Source organism: Helicoverpa zea, chromosome 23, assembly GCF_022581195.2.
Source record: "Helicoverpa zea isolate HzStark_Cry1AcR chromosome 23, ilHelZeax1.1, whole genome shotgun sequence".
Classification (NCBI taxonomy): Eukaryota; Metazoa; Arthropoda; class Insecta; order Lepidoptera; family Noctuidae; genus Helicoverpa; species Helicoverpa zea.
The window spans coordinates 748932-771048 of NC_061474.1; the positions used below are offsets into that span (position 1 = coordinate 748932).

General features: G+C 36.0%; 4 protein-coding genes across 5 annotated transcripts in view; 2 read left to right on the forward strand and 2 right to left on the reverse strand.

Moving 5' to 3' along the window:
- LOC124641764 (ABC transporter G family member 20) overlaps positions 1–13219 on the reverse strand; it is a 95155-nt gene extending 81936 nt beyond the window's left edge. For both annotated transcript variants that reach the window (XM_047179957.1, XM_047179956.1), the window contains exon 1: positions 12992–13219. The gene's annotated coding sequence lies outside the window, so the exon portion shown is untranslated. The remainder of the gene's footprint in view (positions 1–12991) is intronic.
- Positions 13220–15060: 1841 nt separating this feature from the next.
- Positions 15061–15882, forward strand: LOC124641765 (28S ribosomal protein S18c, mitochondrial). The gene is made up of 2 exons (XM_047179960.1): positions 15061–15249; positions 15442–15882. The coding sequence occupies exons 1-2, from the start codon at positions 15213–15215 to the stop codon at positions 15813–15815; spliced, it is 411 nt and encodes a 136-aa protein (XP_047035916.1). The 5' UTR covers positions 15061–15212; the 3' UTR covers positions 15816–15882.
- A 364-nt stretch (positions 15883–16246) lies between these two features.
- Positions 16247–17901, reverse strand: LOC124641842. The gene has a single exon (XM_047180080.1). The coding sequence runs from the start codon at positions 17794–17796 to the stop codon at positions 16312–16314; it is 1485 nt and encodes a 494-aa protein (XP_047036036.1). The 5' UTR covers positions 17797–17901; the 3' UTR covers positions 16247–16311.
- Positions 17902–18461: 560 nt separating this feature from the next.
- On the forward strand, positions 18462–20747 carry LOC124641843 (succinate dehydrogenase [ubiquinone] iron-sulfur subunit, mitochondrial-like). The gene has a single exon (XM_047180081.1). The coding sequence runs from the start codon at positions 18794–18796 to the stop codon at positions 19640–19642; it is 849 nt and encodes a 282-aa protein (XP_047036037.1). The 5' UTR covers positions 18462–18793; the 3' UTR covers positions 19643–20747.
- The last annotated feature ends 1370 nt before the right edge of the window (positions 20748–22117 follow it).

A 22117-nucleotide genomic window follows, 5' to 3' on the forward strand; every position in this document is an offset into this window, starting at 1 on the left:
CTATTTGGTAATAAGCTTCCTGTGTTCTGTGGGAACTTATCCCGTAAGCCCTACTAGTTACTTCCCGCGGTTTTATTTCAGTTTCTATGTTACTCAAGCATAGTGTAACTTACCAAGTCTGTAGGTAAAGTAAAAAACAATCTATATCAAAATCTTTCGTTTTTATTATATACAGTAATATGCTATAGATTTGTATAGATAGATAATACAGTAGGTATATAATTACGAAGCTTTATGATTTCAAAGTACATCATCATCTTCCTGCCCTGTTCCCAAGTCATTTGAGGTCGGCGCAACATGTCTTTTTCTTCCATTCCTCTCTGTCAGACGTCATACTTACATCCACTCCCTTCTGCTTCATGTCCTCTTTCAGGTAATCAATCCATCTTTTCTCGGTCTACCTCTGCCTCGCCATCCCTCCACATTCATTCTTAACACACTCTTTGTATCATGCGTTTCACACCGTCTCATCACATGCCCATACCACGACTAACGCTTACCTCTCATTTTTTCAGTCACTGGCGCTACTTTCAGGCTTCCTCTGATATACTCATTCCTCACTTTGTCCATTCTGGTAACCCCACACATCCATCTCAACATTCTCATCTCTGCTACATGCACTCTTTACAAAGTACATACTTAGAACTCTTTTAAAACTTTATTTTGATTCTACCAACTTTTGTACCATATCTTTGGCTATAAATAAATACCTTCTCAAACCTTCAACGACAATAAAACAAATCAATTTAAATATACAATGACTTGACCATATTCTTCCTTATTTCAAACCACTTGCCATACTATTATAATCTTAGCATATTGTTGACTTTTCAAATAATGACATAGAATTACCGAGAGGGCATGCTCTCATGCAGTTGTCTAATGCAAATAGTAGATACAATATCATGACACCGTGGTTCTGAGGCCATGACAATGGTAATTGCAGGAAAACTACCATAATTGCGAAGTAGGTACAAGATCTGCTAGAAGCAGGTTAGGTCAAGATGCATCCGAACGTTTTCTAAAGTTAACATTGTTTATTGAAAGTGAGTTAATACAATCTGCGAATTATTTAATAAAAAATTTAAATTAATAGGTCTCCGGGAAGTGGATGTGGTTGCTAAAAATGGAGCAAAGTGGCAAACCTTGGAGGAGGCCTTTGTCCAGCAATGGATGTCTCGCCTAACAAAACGATAATTTCATAAAATTAAATAATGCGCAGTTTTCACCACTTCCTAGCTAGTGAATAGGTCGGAGAGGAACAACAGTGACTCTGAAGTTAGCTGTTAGTAGAATATTTATGAACAAAATTATTTGTCAACCGCTACGCCAACTGGCTAACTTTGGACATGTCAAGTTATTTCGTAAGTGAGGTGAGGTGCGATCGTCAAGTGTTTTATTGACGAGTTTAATTGCAATTTTAGTTTCTTGTCTTTTATCTTCCTTATGCAGATTACTTGCCTAACAATGGTTGGGTAAGTTTAGTTAGCACCTGCTGAACATATAGGATTTATGTATTTTATTCAGATATATGTATGAAATATACTTTTTTCGTCGTGGACCTTCGTTCAAGCCCATGTATAATTAATTAACATTTCAGAATCTGTAAGGCTTTTTTGGTTTTCAGTAGGTGTTAGGACCGGCTGCCAGTCTTAGCCGGATGGAACTGAGTACCAGCGTTTTACATGGAGCGGCTGTCTATAGTGTCTATCTGATCTATTCAACCTCGTCAGACTGTCTGGCTTCTGACTACCCCTAAAGACTGCCAAAAATGTTGAAAGATTTGTTGGAAATCGGCTAACGCTAAGGCTTGGTATTTAATAGTACTTTCTAGACTATTCTTTCATGGTGTCCTCAAATACAATCGTAGGTTAGGTGACAATAGATCGAATGGCAATATATCCCACGTTTTTGCTTCCTTACATAAGGCAGCTTTACTAACCTGTTAAGTAACTAGTTATATAAGTAACACTATTGTCAGTGTGTGATAATTACCAGGGATGCAGACGTGGTAGTTTTACCAGGGAATTTAAACCTGGAAGTGCTGGTACTTTGCATGGAGCTGAATGGGTTCATCTCAGCATAGCTGTTAAATGACATTTTAAGACAAATGTTAATTTTAGAGTGTGTAGAGCCTTAGCATGAGCTCATCCATGTAAGACCTAAAATCTTGTAAATTTCTGCAGTCGAGAAGATTGAATGTCCAGAACTTAATGAAACATTCTATCGAAATTTTTACCATTTCATTTTCAAGCCACTCATGATTAAAAATGACTAATATTAAATTCACTAATGATGAAAGACTCAGACAAACAATTTTATAATATTTAAAGCATCCCACTGAACAAAGAAATATTTTCTAGGAGCCACCTCACTTCATCCTAAGAAGAACTACCTGTCTCCCAGAACAAGTATATAGTATGTAAATCACCCAGTAATCAGGCTCGCTTCGGTCACTGACTGCAACCGGTTGATGGTGGTATGTCCAGCTCATTATAAAGCCGTCGGATTGCGTGACGTCGAGGGACTTCCCACGGAACTCAATCATTTTAATAGTTGATACAGGGAGGGGTAAATTGGACCTATTTGGTATGGTATAAATCTGTATTGGATTTGTAACTTGATGGTGGTTTTGTGTCAATGTTTTTTCGATATTCGGTATATTAACCTACCTAATTTATCTATCTATGAATTGAACCTTTGGCTGCTCAATGTTTTTTACATAAACTTGATTCCGTAATTCTTTTGTTCTACCGAGGCAGTAAAAATAATGTGGTATACAAGTTCCCTACCCCGTATAATACTCGTTTCTCAATGACGTCAATGACACACTGGTTTGACAAGCACCCTGTTTAAAGTATACAACCTTTTTATTGCACCTTACCAACATGAGTTTGCAGTTCTTGGTGGCGCTAGTTTCTTCGCCGAAAGGGTAAACTCAGTACGTTATATTTAGTTCCATATTTTGCCGCATGTTAATACATTTTGGTCGGTAAGTTATTGGAACCTTGTTGTCCTTTAAACTATTTTTATTGATGCCTTTTATGAATGGAACGGTTTATAAAAAAATGACGGGTTTTTTTGTCATATCCCTTATAAACAAACCAGAAGGGCAGTATAATAACTGGTTGGTGGTTTTGATTTGTTCATTTTATTATAAAAACTGTTGAGATATTGGACTCTAGAAACTGCTAAACTATAAGTTGTGATACCGCGTACCTAGACTATAAAAGGGACAATGAAACTTACGAACACTGAAATTATTTTTGAAATCGATTGCGTAGGTTCGAAACCTTTGAGGCGCTAACAAAAAATACAGATAAAAATCTAAATTGTCTATTTCAATAATCTAATTTTTAACAAAATGTAAGTGTTAGGACGCATTATAATAATGATCAACCAACCTATCTAACTCATGAATCGAGCATTAATAAAATGAGAGCCGTTCCACGCGAGCCGTTCGAAAATTCAACGAAAATCAAAACAAATTGATACAATTTCCATAATGATTACGAAACGCGGTAATTTGGCGGACATCCTTTATACTATCCACACACTGCAGCCTGAACAGTCGGCTGAGAGTTGACCTGATAAGTGGCATTTTTTTTTTAAGACAATTTTGATTCCAATTAAGTTTTCAGTCGGTCTCATTATCATCGTGTCCCGAGCCTTTTTCCAACTATGCCCACATAGTCGGTCGGGTCGGCTTCCAGTCTCCTCAGATGCAGCTGAGTACCAGTGTTTTACAAGGAGCGACTCACGACTCCCTGTCTGACCTCATCAACCCAGTTACCAGGGGCCCGATTCTCCTAAGTTAATAATGTCAAAATCGAATAGAAATCTGCTATTTTGGTGATTTGCAGACAAAATGATTCATTATTGAATGACAGAAAAGGATAAAAACGTTTATTTCAAAGAAAAAATAGCGGAATGCCACATACGCTTCAATCGTAATCGAGTCGGGATAGGATCTCAGTCGAATCGAGTCGAACGTGAATCGTATGTCGCTTAAGTAAAATTAGGAGAATCGGGCCCCTGGGCAACCCAATACCCATAGATTTGCAGTAGGTGTGATACCAGATCTTTATAATGTGCGAACTACCATTCATCTTCATACTGATTTATGAGTCCAAACAAACTATCGGCCGACTTAAAGTTTGAAGTGTGCTATCATCCTTTAATTGGATATTATTGCACAAAGCACATCCCCAATCAGTAATGTATTGTGCAACAGTTGTTAGACATGCACATTAAACACAGTTATTTATTTGCTGCACAGAGAAAAAAACTTTCCAAAACCTTCGGTAAATTATTGAGTTGAGTGCAGGAAATTAGGTGTCATAAGGTAATCTGGTTCGTTAAATTAATTGGGTGCTGTTAAATAATATGACGGCATAGTAGACAAAGAAACTTACGAAATCTGGCAGGCTGCAGATGTACAAATGCAATGAAATACCATTTTTTCAACATTTCTGATGGGACAGCAAACCAAGCAGCTGGTATAATTAACTAACTCCTATAACTACTGAACCCTCTCTTGGGAAGCTGCTCTATTCTCGAGTAACGTAGGCTATATTTTATCCAGGAATGAGAGTTCTTCGGCATGCTGGTAAATCTGTGGGAAACAGCTAGCCTGATATAAAATACCCACCTACTGATGTTAACCATCAATCAAATGCGCAGTAAATTCTACTTAATAGAGCAAGCAGTCGTAATTGTCACATTTTATTTCCCAAGAAGTCATTAAAAAATAAACATAAAATTACCAACCCTCTGAGCCTCACGCGATATACTGCGTCATACATACATATATGTACTATCGCGGACTTTTGCGCCTGACCACTCGTGAATTTTTACATTTAAAAACATGCGTCACTAATCCATGCAAAGGAAACCCTTTATAGATTTGATCTTCTAGGAAAGCGTAATGTCGTTTATTTAAAGTCATTAGGACAAAGCAGAAAATGTATAGATTGTGTGAACGTCGATATGGTTAGAAAGAATGTTACTTGTGAGATGACGGCAGATAGAAGAGAATCGAAGGAGAAAACATGCTGCGCCGACCCCAAATAAAATTGGGATTAGGGCACGAGGATGATGATAGGGCGGGCAAAACAACATTTTTTTTCTGATGAATAAGCAAAAAGGAATCTAATAGTGGTCAAGCAGGAGTGTCTCCGATAGTACATACAAACACATATACATATATTATATGTCATAAAACATACAGATCACGTACCTACACTGAGTTGAATCTTGACTGCGTACAAACAGACATACAAATATTTGTCATGTTGAGGAAACAAGAACACGTTGACCTTCAGAACGCCGTGATTGTTTTAAGTAAAGGGTTTTGGCAGGACGTTGGTGAATGCTGTCAATATCATCATACGTGGTTTATTCGAGGGCATACAGAACTTTTTTATTTTTGGACTGTTGTATTTGTCAAATCGTCGTCTTGTCAAAAGTTATGTTGAAGTTTTTGAATAGATGCAATGAAACTTAAGTACCTATGCTTATTTTTTAGTTATTTTCTGTTGGCGTTGTTATGTCTGCACCATTCTGTGTCAATTAATGATTCTCTTCATTTTTTTCTCTTCAAACCTACAGGATGCTCTCTTTGAATTCCTTCATCTGGTAAAGCGGTATCTACTGGCTTCTTTTACATTCTATTTACCTTAAGCTCTACCTCATAGCCACGAGGAGTCATATTCTTGATTTCTTTGTGTAATCCAGATTATATGTAATCTAAAGTGTTAGAGTCAATTGCACCACTTAAAACGTCATTACCATTCACAAAACAGTTCATGTACTTACAAAGCTTTCCATAAGTTAAAACTTTGAACTATTGATCCATACATTTCCAACACATGTAGTTTGTTACAACTTATTAGATGAGTAAGTACTTGTATCCTCAGTTAATAACCGATAGTGTAGGGAGAAGCAGGTAACCAAATAGTCAAATGGAATCCCGATTGGAAAGCTGTCCCAAACCCGTTGCGACAATGGATGCACTCACTTTGTAGTGTCAAGTTGCTTTTGGACTTTCCTCTGACCACTTATGCTTATCTATAATCTACAGTTTCAATATTATTTTCCAAATCCTTCAAAGTTATTACCGGTAAGTAAATATTACGTCCTACAACGTAACTACTGACGTCATATTTTGATTTTTTTGTACTTTTTCGTGCATATTGTCACAAGAATGTACATTCCCTTCGAGATTTACAAATATCAAGGCTGGAAACTTTAATTCCTCGTTGAAAATGATCTTTAATAACTGTTTACCATCTGTGACCGTCCATTCTGGAGGTGAACTGGTGAAAGACAGCTTATTAACGTTAATTTTTGTCTTATAATGGCGGGTAATGGACGCCATATTGGAATCCGACGCCATTAACTTTTGGTTGTGTCATTTGTCAAGAGTGAAGATTCGGGTTTTGCGTTGATTGTATTTTATTTAACTCATAAATTAATGGAAGTAAAGTTATGTCATAATATCAACCTGTTGATAACGTTGATTTAAAACCTGTCGGTAACCGTAAGATGAAAGATTCTTCCGATTGCTTGTAAAAGATTTCAGAAGACCTTATGAAGTCGATGTGTCTATTTGCTGCTTTGACCGACACCTAATTCGGCTTATAAGATTTATTACAGACTATTCTGGCCTTTTAAATAAATACTTTTTTTTTCTGTCACAAAGAAAAACGTAAACTAGAAATACATTTAATTTCTTTAGATTGTGCATCTATGGAAATTGTACATAGTAAGTCCTACATGTTTATGACGATGATGCTATTCTATTGTAGGAGAGATACAATGTTTTTCTACCAATCAAGAAATTTCCCAGCATTGAAGACAGCGTTTTAAATGTGCAATTTACTATTTCACGTAACATTGAGCATAGGAAGTTGAAAGAAAATAAAATAGGAATTGAAAACTCTTATCCGAAGATATTTTAAGTTTCTAAGGAATTTAAATACATAAGATAATCTCCATTCAAACAGCAAACGAGAAGTAAGGAGGGGATCGCCTGATGTGGAAAGCTTAGAACCAGATATTGTGGCGTAACTCAAACGCCTACCCAACAGATGCTTACTCATGGAAATAACCATAGAATATCCATATATTAAGCCCTTGTAAACGTAAGGCCAAGAAAGCCCTTCGCCATTTATTAATTGAAATTCGAACGTTAAACGTGACGTAATATTTTGACCAGAGATAACATGCGCCACAGATGAAAAAGGTCCCGGCAAGTGAAAGGAGTCCGTATGCTTGCGCACTGCCAGTTATTATGTGATTACATAACGAGATGCCGGTATCAAACCAGTTTGTAACTGGGACGCGTGGAAATGGTACATTTTATAGAAAAAAAAGGAATATTACCAGAATTTCTTAATCGTAAGCCTTTTATTTGAGGCCGCACGTGCGTGGATATAATTTATAATTTGTTTTTATTTTCCTCGAAATGTTTTGCTCGCATTGCGTTGGAAACATACGATTTGGAGCTTACACATTAAGTAGACAATTTAGCCTTCACATTATATCTCACGCATCCGTTTATGATCTTACGCAAGCATTTGACTCAGTCGAAACTATTTGTCATTATGAATTCTATAAATATCACATAATCTTTTAGACGCTTTTTAATATAATACATAATTTAAAGGAATTTATAATTCGAGGAACTAACAAGCCTATGATTTTTGTACTTACCGCATATACTTATAGGAGTACCCCAAGGGTGCATACTGAGTTCTACTTAAAATTAATATGTTTAAAGTTTTATTACTTTCATGAAACAAACAAGGTTGTTATTTCGTACTTTGTGACCGACTACAGCATTTTATGTATTTCTTTAATGCAAATGGCATTTTGGCTTATATGTGACATAGATCTTACCTATCATACTTCAAGGATCAAACACGTGTAGATTATTCTTATATAATAAGCTTAATTATGGTGTAATAGAAAAATAATAGCAGCATAATAACTATTTTATTGCAGATAATTGCTTGTCCATCATTAGATAGCTTGACCAGCCAGGAGTTGCAACGAATAAATATTGACATAAAACTGCAGAGACGCATTTTCCATTCAAGACAGCTACAAAGGATGGGTAATGGCTACCGTACCTACCTATGTAGGTATGTGTAAAGTATAAACTGCAAAACCATACGACAAATAAAGATCTCATGCAACAGAAGGCATCAAATATATATTCGTGTAATCAGACTTATTTCTAAGGCATTATTAGACGAAGTACGCCAAAAAGTTTATTCAGCTTTTTTCGTGAATGATTGATTAACAATTATTCAATAAAAAAAAGTTCAAAGCTCTTAAAACAGAAAGAATCTGTAAAATTAAGCATTTTCTATTTAATTCTTAGTTCCGCATAACTTTCTTTGAGAAATATGTGCTAATTTATTCTGCTGATTCAGAACTCAAGTTTTATGTTGGTTACTTTTGCCGATGGTAGGATTACCTCATTTCACATGCACGTGGCAAGCAAACATGGCTGGACCATTTAGATCTGTTTGGAAATATTAAGTGGTCAAATCTTTGTAACCAGCTGTGTGCGTTTCATCATTTGCCAGTAGTATTTGAACACCATGATCAATGGGCTATTATTAATACACGCCATTAATATTTATGTTTTTGCAACCTTTACACATTGAATCTGGACCTGAAGAATCTTAACTTTTTGGATTTTCATCCTACTTCAATCGTGTAAGAGTTGTAAACGCAGATTTCGCAGATACTGCTCACATAAGGGAACATATATCTCCTTAAAGCGTGCATTCTTAGAAAGATAATAAGCTACCAAAGTATTTTTTTACTTCAGCATCCTCTATCCCCGTCCATCTCCATAGGGCATAACACTGCTGACCACAGGCCTTCCCCTTGAGTTTTAAAATGACCGTTTGGAAGCGGCCTGTGTCCAAAGCTTACTCGCGACCTATGTCGGATCCTCAGTTAAAGTCCTCATAGCTGGATGACCGTCCTAGGACCTAACACTTGTTATATAATATTAAACTAAGTGTAGCATGAACTGAATTTCCTAATTCATAAACTGAATGTAGAACTGTAGAACTGTATTAATTAGATTGTAACTAACTATTGTACGCAAGTATCGGTGAAGTGGACTGATGCTTGCAAAATGTTCAATAGCACGTAAAACGTTATAACCAGTCGGTAATGATACTAATTACTGTATTATAATTACGTTCTTGAAGTAATCATTTAATTTATTATATGTCTTTGCAATGGCACGTCGTTGTTAAGGAGATTAATGGGTTTTGATGACAGAGTATCTAGTTAATTAGGGCAACATTATAAAAATAACTACTTGTTAGAATTATATAGGCTTATTGTATGTACATAGGTATATTGTTTTGAAGCTAAAACGCTTTTACCGATCTCGATAAAGAATGAAGTTAGAGATAACCCCTGTACAAGCACACAGGATTTTATCATTTCTATTCGGATGCATGATTTTGTTCTCTCAGGACACGAGGGAAATGGTATAACACAGCTAATTCTAAATAAACAGGATTTTTTTTACTATTGTTGTTTTGTAATGGATAAACTCAAAAACAACTTGACCGATTTAAAAATAAAACACTGTTTGTAAGTTACACTCCTCCCGAATACGTAGGCTATATATTTTACCCCGGTGCTGGCAGTATTAGCCCGGGGACACGATAAAACGTCGTGACACAGCCAGGTCTAATCAGATTGTCTGTGAAACGCATAGCCATTCATGAACAAGCAAACAAAAAGTAGGAAGATGATTATGAAGTGCAACGGTATTACGGTACCACGCATCGTGCACCAAAACCTGACATACTGTTACATGTGTATTCATGAATCAAGTGCAGTTTGCAAGGGAAATTACATTTACATTCTTATATTTTCATGCTTATCTACTCTTATGATCTGTCTAGCCTTTTCCCAGTAGGTCCATGCAGATGAACGGTAAGTGTTTGAGAAAGAGCGACTGCCTATTTAACCTCCTCAACCCTGGCAACCTGGGCAACCTTCATAAGACTTTTTATCCTTACTCTGTACTTTAGCAAAATAATGATATTCTTTGTTTTTCAACTTTCATGACTGACCGCTTTTCAGACTACGTTTACCTATGTATTAAAATCTAGCGACTTATTCACAGCAGAGTACAATTCAAACCAAATAAAAGAGTCGAAAGAGAAATAATATGTACATGCATCCTGTGAAACAAACAAACGACAATGCCTGATGCCATGTAAGTAAATTGTAAAAACAAAAGATAAATACCTACAGTGTACTCAGTATCAACAAAATGTCAACTCAATACCTACGTCTATGTTTATGCCTGTCAAAGTAATACTGGGCAGTCGGTAATGATAAGTTAATTCGCTAGAAGACAGAAATAATATCGGTATTAATCCATCTGGGTTGCCATGGACTTTTCCGTAAACAATGAAAGATTCTAGATTACAACATAATTGTAATATGAGGTCATAAATATCAAGTGGATAATAAGATCATGATTAAAGTCAATGATGATGTATCTTTATTATCATTTGTTTCTTTCTTTTAATAAGGCAACAATTTAATTCAACTCTACCTAAAGAATAAGCATTTACATACGTCATTCAAAACGTAAAGATTTTTGTAGACTTCACAAGAACAATCTTTAGATAGCGGTTTTATTAGGGCCCTGCTATAAACATTAGGTCTGGCGACATCTAAGTAGTCAGTAATCATTAATTAGCTTTTTAAAGGTTATCAGTTTCTATCTCACGCCTACGTACCTATAAGTTTCAGTGGTTTCCTGTATTTCGTAAGTTCTGTAAAAGTTATCTTAATGTGTTTACAAAAGTTCAGCCTTTTCTTGTCTTTGAAGTCCCGGTTTCCTCAATATGTTTTCTGTTTACCAGCTTCACCTTTCCTTAGTAAACTAGATCAGCATTTGACACAGGTGCATTCCCTATTCCTTCACTCTCATAGCCCGGTGGGACCGCAATCCGACACGACCGGAGAGAGATCAGACGCAGAACCGACATAAACGTGCTCTCCGATGCCCGTAGTCTGGAAGTCAGTGATTTATAGCACCGATAGCACGACTACCTTAATAAATTGTAATAGAGTTAATTCAGCTGCACTTTGACTTACAGGACTACTAAATTCTGTCGTTTATTTTAAATTTTGTCTTATCTACTGTTCCTATTTAATTCAGTAATCATTTGTCTAGTACCTGCAAATGATTGCTGCATTCTCAGCCATCCGTGGCGATAGATAGTAAGTGTGCAAGCCACAAGCTGCATACAACCTGTTTCAGTTAATTGCGTGCTGGCTGTTTGTAATCTGTGCACGCGCAACTGCGATGATCGTTGCTTAGTAAAGGGGAATTAAAAAGATAACTGTTTTGTAGTTAACTAGTTAAATTGTGAGGAGTTCGTAACAGCCGCAAGGAGAGCAACGCTTGAGGCGGTTGGCATGGGTGACCATCTATTTTATAAGAAACTAGCGACCCGCCCCGGTTTCGCACGGGATAACAGTATTTCCTCACTATTTAATGTATGTTATTATAAACCTTCCTCTTTAATCACTCTATCTATCAAAAAGCTGTGAAAATCGATTCCGTAGTTTTGAAGATTTAAGCCTACAAAGGGACATAGGGACAGAAAAAGCGACTTTGTTTTAAACTATGTAGTAGGCAGTTGCTCTAAGTAAAGTACCTACTGGTACTACTCTGCAGTCTTCGGTTAGTTGAGGCAGATAATTATGAATTAGTGGTGTTATGTTCTACTTCAGATCCATAAATGCCATCATATTTTAAAATAATAATTGGATACTCGATACTGATTGACCGGTTTGGAACCTAAATATAATTTTAGGGTTGGGTATATCTCGTTATTTATTTTGAATTCTTATTCTAAGGCAAGTATGTTTTTGCAGCAAATAAAATAAATTACCGTTAGTACCTATACAATCCAACATCCCATTTTATAGTTCTTACAGGTAGATAAAATGTTGATTCTTAGGTCCAATATGTAATTAAATAATATTTTAACGGCACCATCAGATTTCTTTCGATGAAGTTTTTTTTAATCTCCGGTTGTAAGGCACGACTAGACGAGGCAAGGGCAATAATGAAAAAATCTGCATTTATAATCAAATTCACTCTTTCCGAATTTCTCTTGGCAATTACCATCTGGAATACTAATAGCGGCCCACTGTGTTCACAGTCTACGGTACAAACTTACTAATAGTTTCCACTCACGCGCAAGTTTTCGCGCGACGAAAATAAAAGTCATTCCTGTTTATCGATAACATAATAAGTTTTTAACGTAATATCGCCCTTCCTTACATATGCAGAGGCAACGGGAAGACCCAACGATTTTTTTTTACTCATGTCTATTGCCAGAAACTTGATTTAAAAAAAGATACACCTGCGTATCAAAACTGTTTCATTTTTTATAAACAACAGATCGGTTTTTACGCAGAGCTTAATAAACCCCACGCTTTGTCCCATAGTCTTAAGTGTTACTGAGGAAGTAAAATCAATTTCTAAGCTCAAAAATGCGTCAATGAACATCGCATACCAAGATCCGGAACAGCATGCACACCATAAAGAACTTATTGAGTTTATACACACAGGTAGACACCTCGGCCACAGCTGGGTCACTTTCTCCGACAACCTTGATTCCTTTGCTCCGTACGTTAACACCGGCTACGCAAAACGATGACAATTTCAACAATACACTGCTAAAAAACTTTTACTTTTTCCCGATTTAAAAGAAAGTGCTAAGCATGAGTAATATTTAACAGATTTTCTTCCACATTTCGTAACGTAACATCGTTTGGTTATATAAATCGTATATAAAAGGATTTAATACTGCCGGAAATGGTTTTATATAGTAAACAATATACGAAAAATTTTGAGGTTTTATGTTACTTGCACTATTAATTTTTTTAAGAAAAAATTAAGGTAAAGTTGACTTACCAAAAAAATCCAAAAGGAAATGGAGAAATAAAAAAAAAGTGTCACAGCTGATCACTAAAAGTCACTGTCACAATATTTTGGCGCGAAACCGCGCGTGCACAAACACTTTCTTTTTCAATAATTAAACGGAATTAAAAAACGGAACACAACATAAACAATTTGGTACACGAGTCGGTGACTACGGTCGCCACGTACGTTACGGACAGTGGCGTCGCCGGTTGTGGTAAGACGATTTCTTGTTTACACATCAAACCGAGAAACTCCAGCTAACCGATCGCAGGGAAAAGCTATTGATGGAAATGTATTTCCGCATTTTGACGGTGTCGTTTCAATATGGCCGCGTAATAACGTTAACAAACCATATTAGCGTGGTGTCGCAATAGCTGTCTTGTCCGTTTTCGCAATTATGTCGTGCGGGTAGACAAACATTTATTTGCTAATATTTGTAATCCTAAAGTTGGAATGACAGGATACGAGTTTGTATGTGATAGGAACCAAACAAAGTTAATTTGATATCATTGTCCCTCTTTTTCTATATGAACAGTTTAAGGATCCATTTAAAAAAAAAATTAATAAGAAGTTTGTTTATTAAAACACTTTATGTACCTACCTACCTAAATTATTTTTACAAATAAGTAAGCTACCTGCTAAGATGGCCTCTGATCTGACAAACAAATTGTTTACTTAACAAATTCTATACCTACCATTGTAGATAAATTTTATTTGATGAGTAAGTATTTATTATTGTGATTCCGACTTCCGTACTTCGGATATGCAAGATATGTATGTACCCAAATCTGTGGACAACGGCCAGTAAAAACGATGTCCTTTACAAGTTCGAAATTTAAGTAACTTTTTTATGACCAGCCTAAGTCTAAAGTTCGCCTACCAATATTTTTTGACCTACAACAACAACGACTATTATAACCGTGAAACAGTACCCAGAAGGCCGCGGAAGCTCCACATAATGCTAATAGATATGCAAAATATCCGTTATGAGCCCCTTTCCGAACTGGATTAACATAAGACGCACATACCAAAGATATTAGAAGGATTTCTATGAGGCGTACATACCTACGAAATATATGGATAGGTTAAGGACCAGTTATTGTTTTTAGTTAAAAGTTCTACAACAAGAATTAAGTAATTGTGCCCGTTTATTTATAAACATGACGAAACTACACCTGCCTGACAATCCTCTGGCCACATCTTCGTTTACCATTGGTTTTCTTTTTTTATGTAAAATCTTTGAATACTCTTCTAGTTAGCTTGGATAGAACGGAATGGGTAGACGCTTATTGACTGAAACTTACTAACTTTAACGCAGTGTTAACTTCTGCAGCCCCGCCACTGTCATTCTTATAGTTAAATAATGTCCGCCATACTGGCTCACAGGGTTACTGGTTGATAAAATTAGAGTTAAAATGAGAAGTTAATGCTTAATTCACCTATGTACCTACTACAGTGCCGAAAAATTACCTAGTACCTATGTATTTCAAGTTACTTTAAACACATTTCATAAATCAAAGGGACATAGCAAACCCCATCGAGTCACCAATTTAAGTAGTGCTCTTGCATAGTTTCAGGCGTTTACACGCATTGCCTTTTTATTGGCCCTTCTCTCAGAAAAGGGAACAAACAGGATTGTTCAATATTAGTAATTTATTCTTATATTAAAACCTAGCCGTCGTATCTACTTAGCTAGGTAAATTCCGACGCAAGTGAAAGAAAGAAAGAAAGAAACATTTATTTGCTTAAAACATAGGTGGTACCCGGTTTTATGGTCATTACTTTAATGGCTTACAATTTAGTAGATTGTTGTGATTAGCCGGATATTAGGAAATGTTACATAGCACTTTACCAACTAAGTACCTATAATAATACATTAAAAATGCAACTTTAAGTGCGCCATTATTGATTAACAGTTAATTGGCCATTTAGCATTTGCATACCTATATAATTTAATCAAGAGTTAATTAACTTAAACTGAGTGTACAATAAGTGCGTTCAGGGAGGATAAATTTTTCATTTTAAAGCACAGTGGACAACGGATGAGATATGAGTGTAAATCGTAAACGAGTATCCTCGGTTAGACTGAAGCAGAAACTAAACGTAATGTCAAACTAACTTCATTCATAACTTTTTGAGGTTATGGTTATGTTGTTCTAATATTTTCTCTATTTTACACATTTTAAAGTGAAATATAAAAGAAAATACAAAAATGGCCTTAATGAAAACACTGTTGACGCGATTCGTTTGTAAGTTTATGATTCGTTTTGGTTTAAGTGTTATAATAACTTCCTTACAGGGTTGTTGAAATTATAACCCAGTTTAGAAGAATTTCAAGTTTGATAGTACTATTTATTGTTTTGTTTCGTAACAAGCAAGAAGTCAACCTCATAAGGATCAATTTAGCCAGCAATACTATAGAAATATCTTTCTATTTTTAGTGCCAACCTCGTCCAGAGCAACTGCCGTCAGATTTTCATCTTCCGAAGCAAAATTAACAACTTCCGATGACAGCCCAGTGGAAATGGAGAACCCTTACAAAAAGGAGCGTCGCCAGTGCATTCTCTGTAAACTAAATATAAAACCTGACTACAAAAACTACAGATTACTGTCTCAATTCCAGAGCCCTTACACGGGTCGCATTTACGGCCGACATATTACTGGTTTATGTAAAGCTAAGCAAGATTTGGTCGAAAATGAGATAAAAAAGGCACAGAACTGTGCTCTAATGCCTTACTACTACAAAGATAAGGTCTTCCTAAAGGATCCTAAACTCTTTGACCCCGAAAATCCCATCCGATCCCATAGATTCTAAGTTTTTGTAGTTGTAAATAGTTTTGATGTAGTAGTAAAGTTGTTATTGCAATAAATTATGTATAATATGAAGTCTTTTATTTATACAAATGAGCCTTTTACTGCTTGTATGCTGCTATTAATAGAACATCAATTGTGTCTCACTCATGTATATGTGCACTCCACAACGTAGGAAATCTATACTAATATTATAAAGCTGAAGAGTTTGTTTGTTTATTTGAACGCGCTAATCTCAGGAACTACTGGTCCGATTTGAAAAATTCTTTCAGTGTTAGATAGCCCATTTATCGAGGAAGGCTATAGGCTACTTTTTATCGGGGTTTGTGCAGAGGTTTCCACGGGATGCGGGTGAAACCACTGGCAGAAGTAGTAGTAGTATATATAATAGTAGATGCTTAGAACTAAAATATGGACTGAAAGTAAACATTGGCATTAATACTTAAAATAAAAACTTTAATTAAATTATGTAACAACTTCTTAGTATAAATTTTAAATAACTATATGCCTTCAAACTGGCCTAAAATGATGCTGGCATCATTAGGTTCATTAAAACAATCATTTTCTGCATCATATCCAACTAAGGAAGGTGGAATTTTCAATGTTTGCAACATTTGGGAGTAGTCCATGTCCTGTTTATCATGGAGTTTAGTTTTCATTAGATCTAATAATTCTATTAAAGCTTCCTGGCATCCTTTTTGCCATTTCTTTATTAGACTTCTGAGTTCCTCAGTATCAGGATTGATAGATTGAGCTAACAATAATTTCTTCTTCATTTCTATCCTCGCTCTAAGTTCATCAATGTCTTTCTGAGTTATGGAGCCAGTTGATTTAGCTTTCAACGGCTTACTAACTTTCTCGTACGTTTTTCTTATAAGTATTGTTTTTTTACTGTTATCAAAGTCATCATCGTCATCAAAAGAGGATTGTGATGATGGTTTTGGCTGTTCTTTTACTTTTTCTGGTTTGGTCTTGGTATTTTTGTTGGTTTTAAGTTTATTCTTTGAAGGTTTTGAGTCTTTATTTTTAATTGTGTTGATTTTAGTAGATTTGTCTATGAAATCATCATCTTCATTTGAATTTGGTATGGGCTCTGTCTTATTATCTATTTGTTTATGTTCAGTTACAATATCCGATTTGCTTTTAGTTTCTGTTTTATTCAGTTGTATTAAAGGCACCTCATCAGAATCTGAATCAAATAATGCTTGAGTAGACGATTTTGCGTCTTTAACTTCTTCTTTCATAGAATCTTCTGTTTTCTTAAATATTTTTCTTTGTATCACAACTATACATTCTTTTCTAAGGTCATTGGGACTCTTTTCTTTGACTTGGTAAACCATATCTGTGGTTGCTGCAGAACTTTTATCAGGTGTATCAGTACTCGCCTCATTTTGTGGATCAACAGTTATTTTTGTATCAGTTTTAGCATCTTTTGTACTTACTTTCAGTCTTGGGGATCTTTTCTTGCTCTTTTTAGACTTGGTCCTTACAGGAGTTGATACTTCTTCAATGTTTTCGTAATTTTGCCCTATTTTTTTAAGAGAAATGTCTTCATCTACAGCTACATCAATATTTTCATTATTTACCTCTGGGTGAGTAATTATGTCCTCTTGAGATTTATTAATAGATGCTAAAAGTGTCTTGGATTTCTTTCTACGAGGTAATTCTACATTTCTAGATGGTGTTTTGTCTATATCTTTACTTTCTTCCACTTCCACTTCGTCAGGGCCAGCAGTACAAGTTTCAGATGTTTTTTCAACATTATCCTCCAATACACGTTGTTTCCGCTTCCTGATCTCAACCTTCTCTTCTTTCACTTCTTGAGGAGTGCCAGACAAGGGCGATATAAACGGCGAAGGCCCTTTGTTTTTCCAATTTCGTGACAACCCAACTCTTCGACAAGGAGTTAGTAAAGACTTACTTATACCGCCCGGTGTCTTCGGCGAATTAATAGCATTAGACTTTAACGATGATGCATTCTTCATTTTGGGTTAATGACTAAAAATAAACATTTATTTGTTTGTTTTGAAATATCTCCTTTTCGCTATACGATACACCTGTCAAACTTTGAAAAGTCAAAATATAATTTCCCGCCATTGAACGAATGAACGACCTTTAATTTGACATTCATTCATCAGGGCTGCCAGCCAGCAACTAAAGATTGTGCAGCAATTATTTGAAAAATCGTCAGTGGATAAAAATATTAGTATTTAAAAATTGGATACTAACACAATCAGATGTCTTTGTAAATTATCTATATGTAATAATGTAATAAATAGAAAGCATATTTCTGTTTATTTGTACCTCAAGGCTTCGAAACTACTGACCCGATTTAATATTCGTTTTCCCTATTCGAAAGCTAGACTATCCCCGAGTAGAATATACTACATTTTCTTCGGGTACGGGAATAAGGAGGCAGGTTAAGCTCTGGGGAAACGGCTAGTTACTTGCCCGTAAAAATGCAAAAGCAACTAAATGGCAATACTGTTGAATGAAATAGAATGGCGCCAGTCGATAATTAAATTTAAAAATTATTGCACAATATTTTACAGACATTATGAAATGCGGAGTTTCTTATGTAGTTAAAGCTTAAAGACGTAAATTTATGAACCATAGTTAATAAAACAAAGTGCTGAAACTTTAAAATAGCAATGGTTTATAAACAAAATAATTTCTGAAATCGCCTTGACCGATTTTATGAGCAGGTTTCCATTCCATTCACCTCCTCAAGTTCATGGATTGTGAATGCTTTTCTTTCACTCACTCATGTTTCATTTTCATTCGCTGTTCTCCTCTCTCGCTCGTCCATCTTTCAAAAAAAATATTCCGTGCTGTGGTGATAACGATACGATTGTTATTTTTAATTAAATATTCCGACTCGAAAGCCCATATTGAACGACTGCGTGTAACTGCATAATTGAGGTGCTGTCAGTTTTTAAGGCGTGTTATTTTCACAGCTCTTGTGAATAAAAACATTACATAATGCCGCTGCTGAGGTTGACAACGGGTACTTTCGGCCAGCTACGCACTTTCGCGACGTCACCAGCCCTTGGGAAGAGAGTGAAAACCTTCGCCGTGTACCGCTGGAACCCCGATGAGCCCGACAAGAAGCCCTACACCCAGAATTATGAGGTGGATTTGGACGATTGCGCGCCCATGGTGTTGGACGCCTTGCTGAAAATTAAAAATGAAATGGACCCGACGCTGACGTTCAGGCGCTCATGCCGCGAGGGTGTGTGTGGTTCCTGTGCCATGAACATCGACGGTGTGAACACACTGGCGTGCATCAGCCACATCGATACGAACTTGAGCAAGCCTTCCAAGATCTACCCATTGCCTCATATGTACGTGGTAAAAGACCTCGTGCCAGATCTGACGAACTTTTACCGCCAGTACCAGTCGATAGAGCCGTGGCTGCAGCGCGACAAGGAGGCGGCTAAAGGTAAGGAGACTCAGCTGCTGCAGGATGTCGAGGACCGTGCCAAGCTGGACGGACTCTACGAGTGCGTGCTGTGCGCCTGCTGCTCCACCAGCTGTCCCTCGTACTGGTGGAACGGCGACAAGTACCTCGGCCCCGCAGTCCTCATGCAGGCCTACAGGTGGATCATCGACTCCCGCGACGACGCCACTGACAAACGTCTCTCCAAGCTTAAGGACACATACTCTGTGTACCGGTGTCACACCATCATGAACTGCACACGAACATGCCCCAAGGGCTTGAACCCTGGCCGTGCTATTGCCCAGATCAAGACCCTGCTGTCAGGTATTGTCAAGAAGCAGCCACCGATCATGGACCCTGCAGGTCTTGAGAAGCAGGCAGCCCACAACTAAACCTCGCACTAACTGATGAAGGCTTGACATGCTTTAGTCAGACAGTAGATGTACTTAATAGGTTCAGCAATGACAACCTCAATTAAGCTACCTTAGAAACGTTACCACGCATCTAAAACAGTAAGTAGTGATAAGATTGTTTTTGTATCCAATAAAAGTGTAAGGGCTGTAAATAATTCAAGATTTATACACAAAAGTAGTTTCAATCATGTGAAATTAGCAGCCATAAAGTAATGCCAAGTTTTTGTTTATTTATAAGCAGCGGGAACTGCTCACGTTTTCCTGAAACTTATTACAGAAAATACTTTTTGATGTTTATTGTTGGTCAGACAAACGTAATGTATTTATTTGATAGAAACCTTTTAGCATTTTTGGATCACTTTTCTTTTAAGTCTATTGAGGCAAGGTAAGGCGGGGCCTTTATTCATGATATTTTATGAAAATTACATCTGTGATCTTGCCAATATAATAATAATATGACAAATCTGACTTTAAATAGTCAAACTTGTAAAACTAATAACATTTTCAATAAACAAAAAGTGTTAAATGTATTCAAGGTCAAAAGATGACTATATTTGCATGTTTTTGTCTCGCAAGAGGTTTTTTTCTTAAAAATAACGTGAAGTATAAAGCACAATTTAAAATTAAATTAATGTAAAGTTTGTGACATCATAAATTATCGGGTCGGCCAAATACAATTATTTAAAATATAAAATAAATTAATCATTTTACTTTGACTGCCATTTTCTTACAAAATGGCTATGTGGAAAGGTAAAATATTTTCTCTTAACAGACCTTATTTCCTTATTAATCATAATTATATAAATTTTCCTCAATTTGCAATCATAGTGGTCAAATAGGTCAACGTAATGTTGATTAATTAAATCTCTAGTACAAATGGACATTTGCAATAAACTGATAATTACTTTAATGATATTAAATTGTGAAATTAAATAAAAGTATTATAGTAGAAAGTATTTTAAAGTACTGATGCAACTTCATTTTTTAAATTATTGAGCATCGCATGTTGTATTTATTGTTCATTTCATGTGTTTTGGACGCATTGAATTGTATTAAAGTTGTTAATAAATAATCATGTAAGTAAGGAATTGTGTTTTCTTTATTGCATACATGTACATAAAAGAAATAAGCCATTAATTTCAAGTGTAAATGGAATTTTGGATAATTGAAGATATTCACAGTAGTAGTAAATGTTATGTAAACTTAAAGGAAATCTGAGAGCATATGCACTGTAATGTTATGTAGTCTTCAATCAAACAATAGAAGTTATGGGCGATTGTTCACGTTATTTCAACCTGTGTGTTCCATTGAATACATGAGTGACTTCCGAGTAGATGTGCTATAAAATATTACCATCTTATAGTAATAAAAGTTGATTGTTTCTTTCCTCAACTTTGAAAACTGCTGTACTGATGCGGATGCGAGTATCCAAAAAAATGCCCAGTACATAATTAGAACTGAACAGATAAGATAGGTACATAATATTACGTCAACAAACAATTACGAAACACGAAATTACTATAGCAAAGCCTGTTTTGTTAATAACACCTACGTACGTTGTCCTATCTACGTATTTTTCGTCGTCATAGCATTTGGATATAAGCCAAACACTTTCTTTTAGCAGTGGAATTACAAGTGTAGATGCAGCATCTGAAGGTGAAACATGGTACTTAGGTACTTTAAAAATAGCACGCCGATTATAGAAAAATACTTTCATTTTGAATAGTTCTTGAAGTATATACGTATCCCGCAAAGCATCGCCTATATGTAATTAGCTACGCAGTGAATTTTAATGTCTTGGAAAAAAACATCAAACCATATCGAAATCTCGCATAGTTAATGTTTATTTTATCGCTAAAAAAGAGTAAAATCAGGTTCTTGATTGAAGCTTGCCTAGTTAAAAAGCCACGTGGCCTTAGATCAAGACGAGAACTTTCGAAATGGGTAAAAAAAACAATTACAACAGTTGAGGAAGCGAGAATCTTTGAGCAACAAAAAAAACATTAAACTCGATCATAGACAGGTAGACGAACAAGTTTTTTTTATCATTGTGGTTCCAATAACAAAAGGTAATATACATATGTACAGTCAGCATAACTGCTTCGCCTAAGGTTTCTGTTCGATTCCCGGGTGAGGGAAATTGCTACGGATATCTTTGAAGAGGCTGGAAGTTTGGACTTTTGTCTTCAATATGTCCTACCTACGGCTTTTAAAATTTTCCCAGAAAGTAGGTAATCTGTAGCATAAGATGACCAATTCTAGAAGATATACAAGTAGCTGGAATCTAACAATAGTCCTAAGACCTGAAATAAGAAATATTCGTTGAATGTGTCACCGTATCACAAGGGAAGACGGTTGTCTGCGTCTGTCATAGGTTTATTGTAAGATTGCCTGGCATTACTCTTCGTCACATGATGTGTAAATTGTCACGCAAGTCCTAGGTCAGTAGCTGTG

Bases quoted from the DNA above. Each gene is read 5' to 3' on its own strand.
- LOC124641843 (XM_047180081.1), top strand. From the start codon at position 18,794: ATGCCGCTGCTGAGGTTGACAACGGGTACTTTCGGCCAGCTACGCACT.
- LOC124641765 (XM_047179960.1), top strand. From the start codon at position 15,213: ATGGCCTTAATGAAAACACTGTTGACGCGATTCGTTT. The intron at 15,250-15,441 runs GTAAGTTTATGA...TTCTATTTTTAG, and splicing joins ACTGTTGACGCGATTCGTTT to TGCCAACCTCGTCCAGAGCA.
- LOC124641842 (XM_047180080.1), bottom strand. From the start codon at position 17,796: ATGAAGAATGCATCATCGTTAAAGTCTAATGCTATTAATTCGCCGAAG.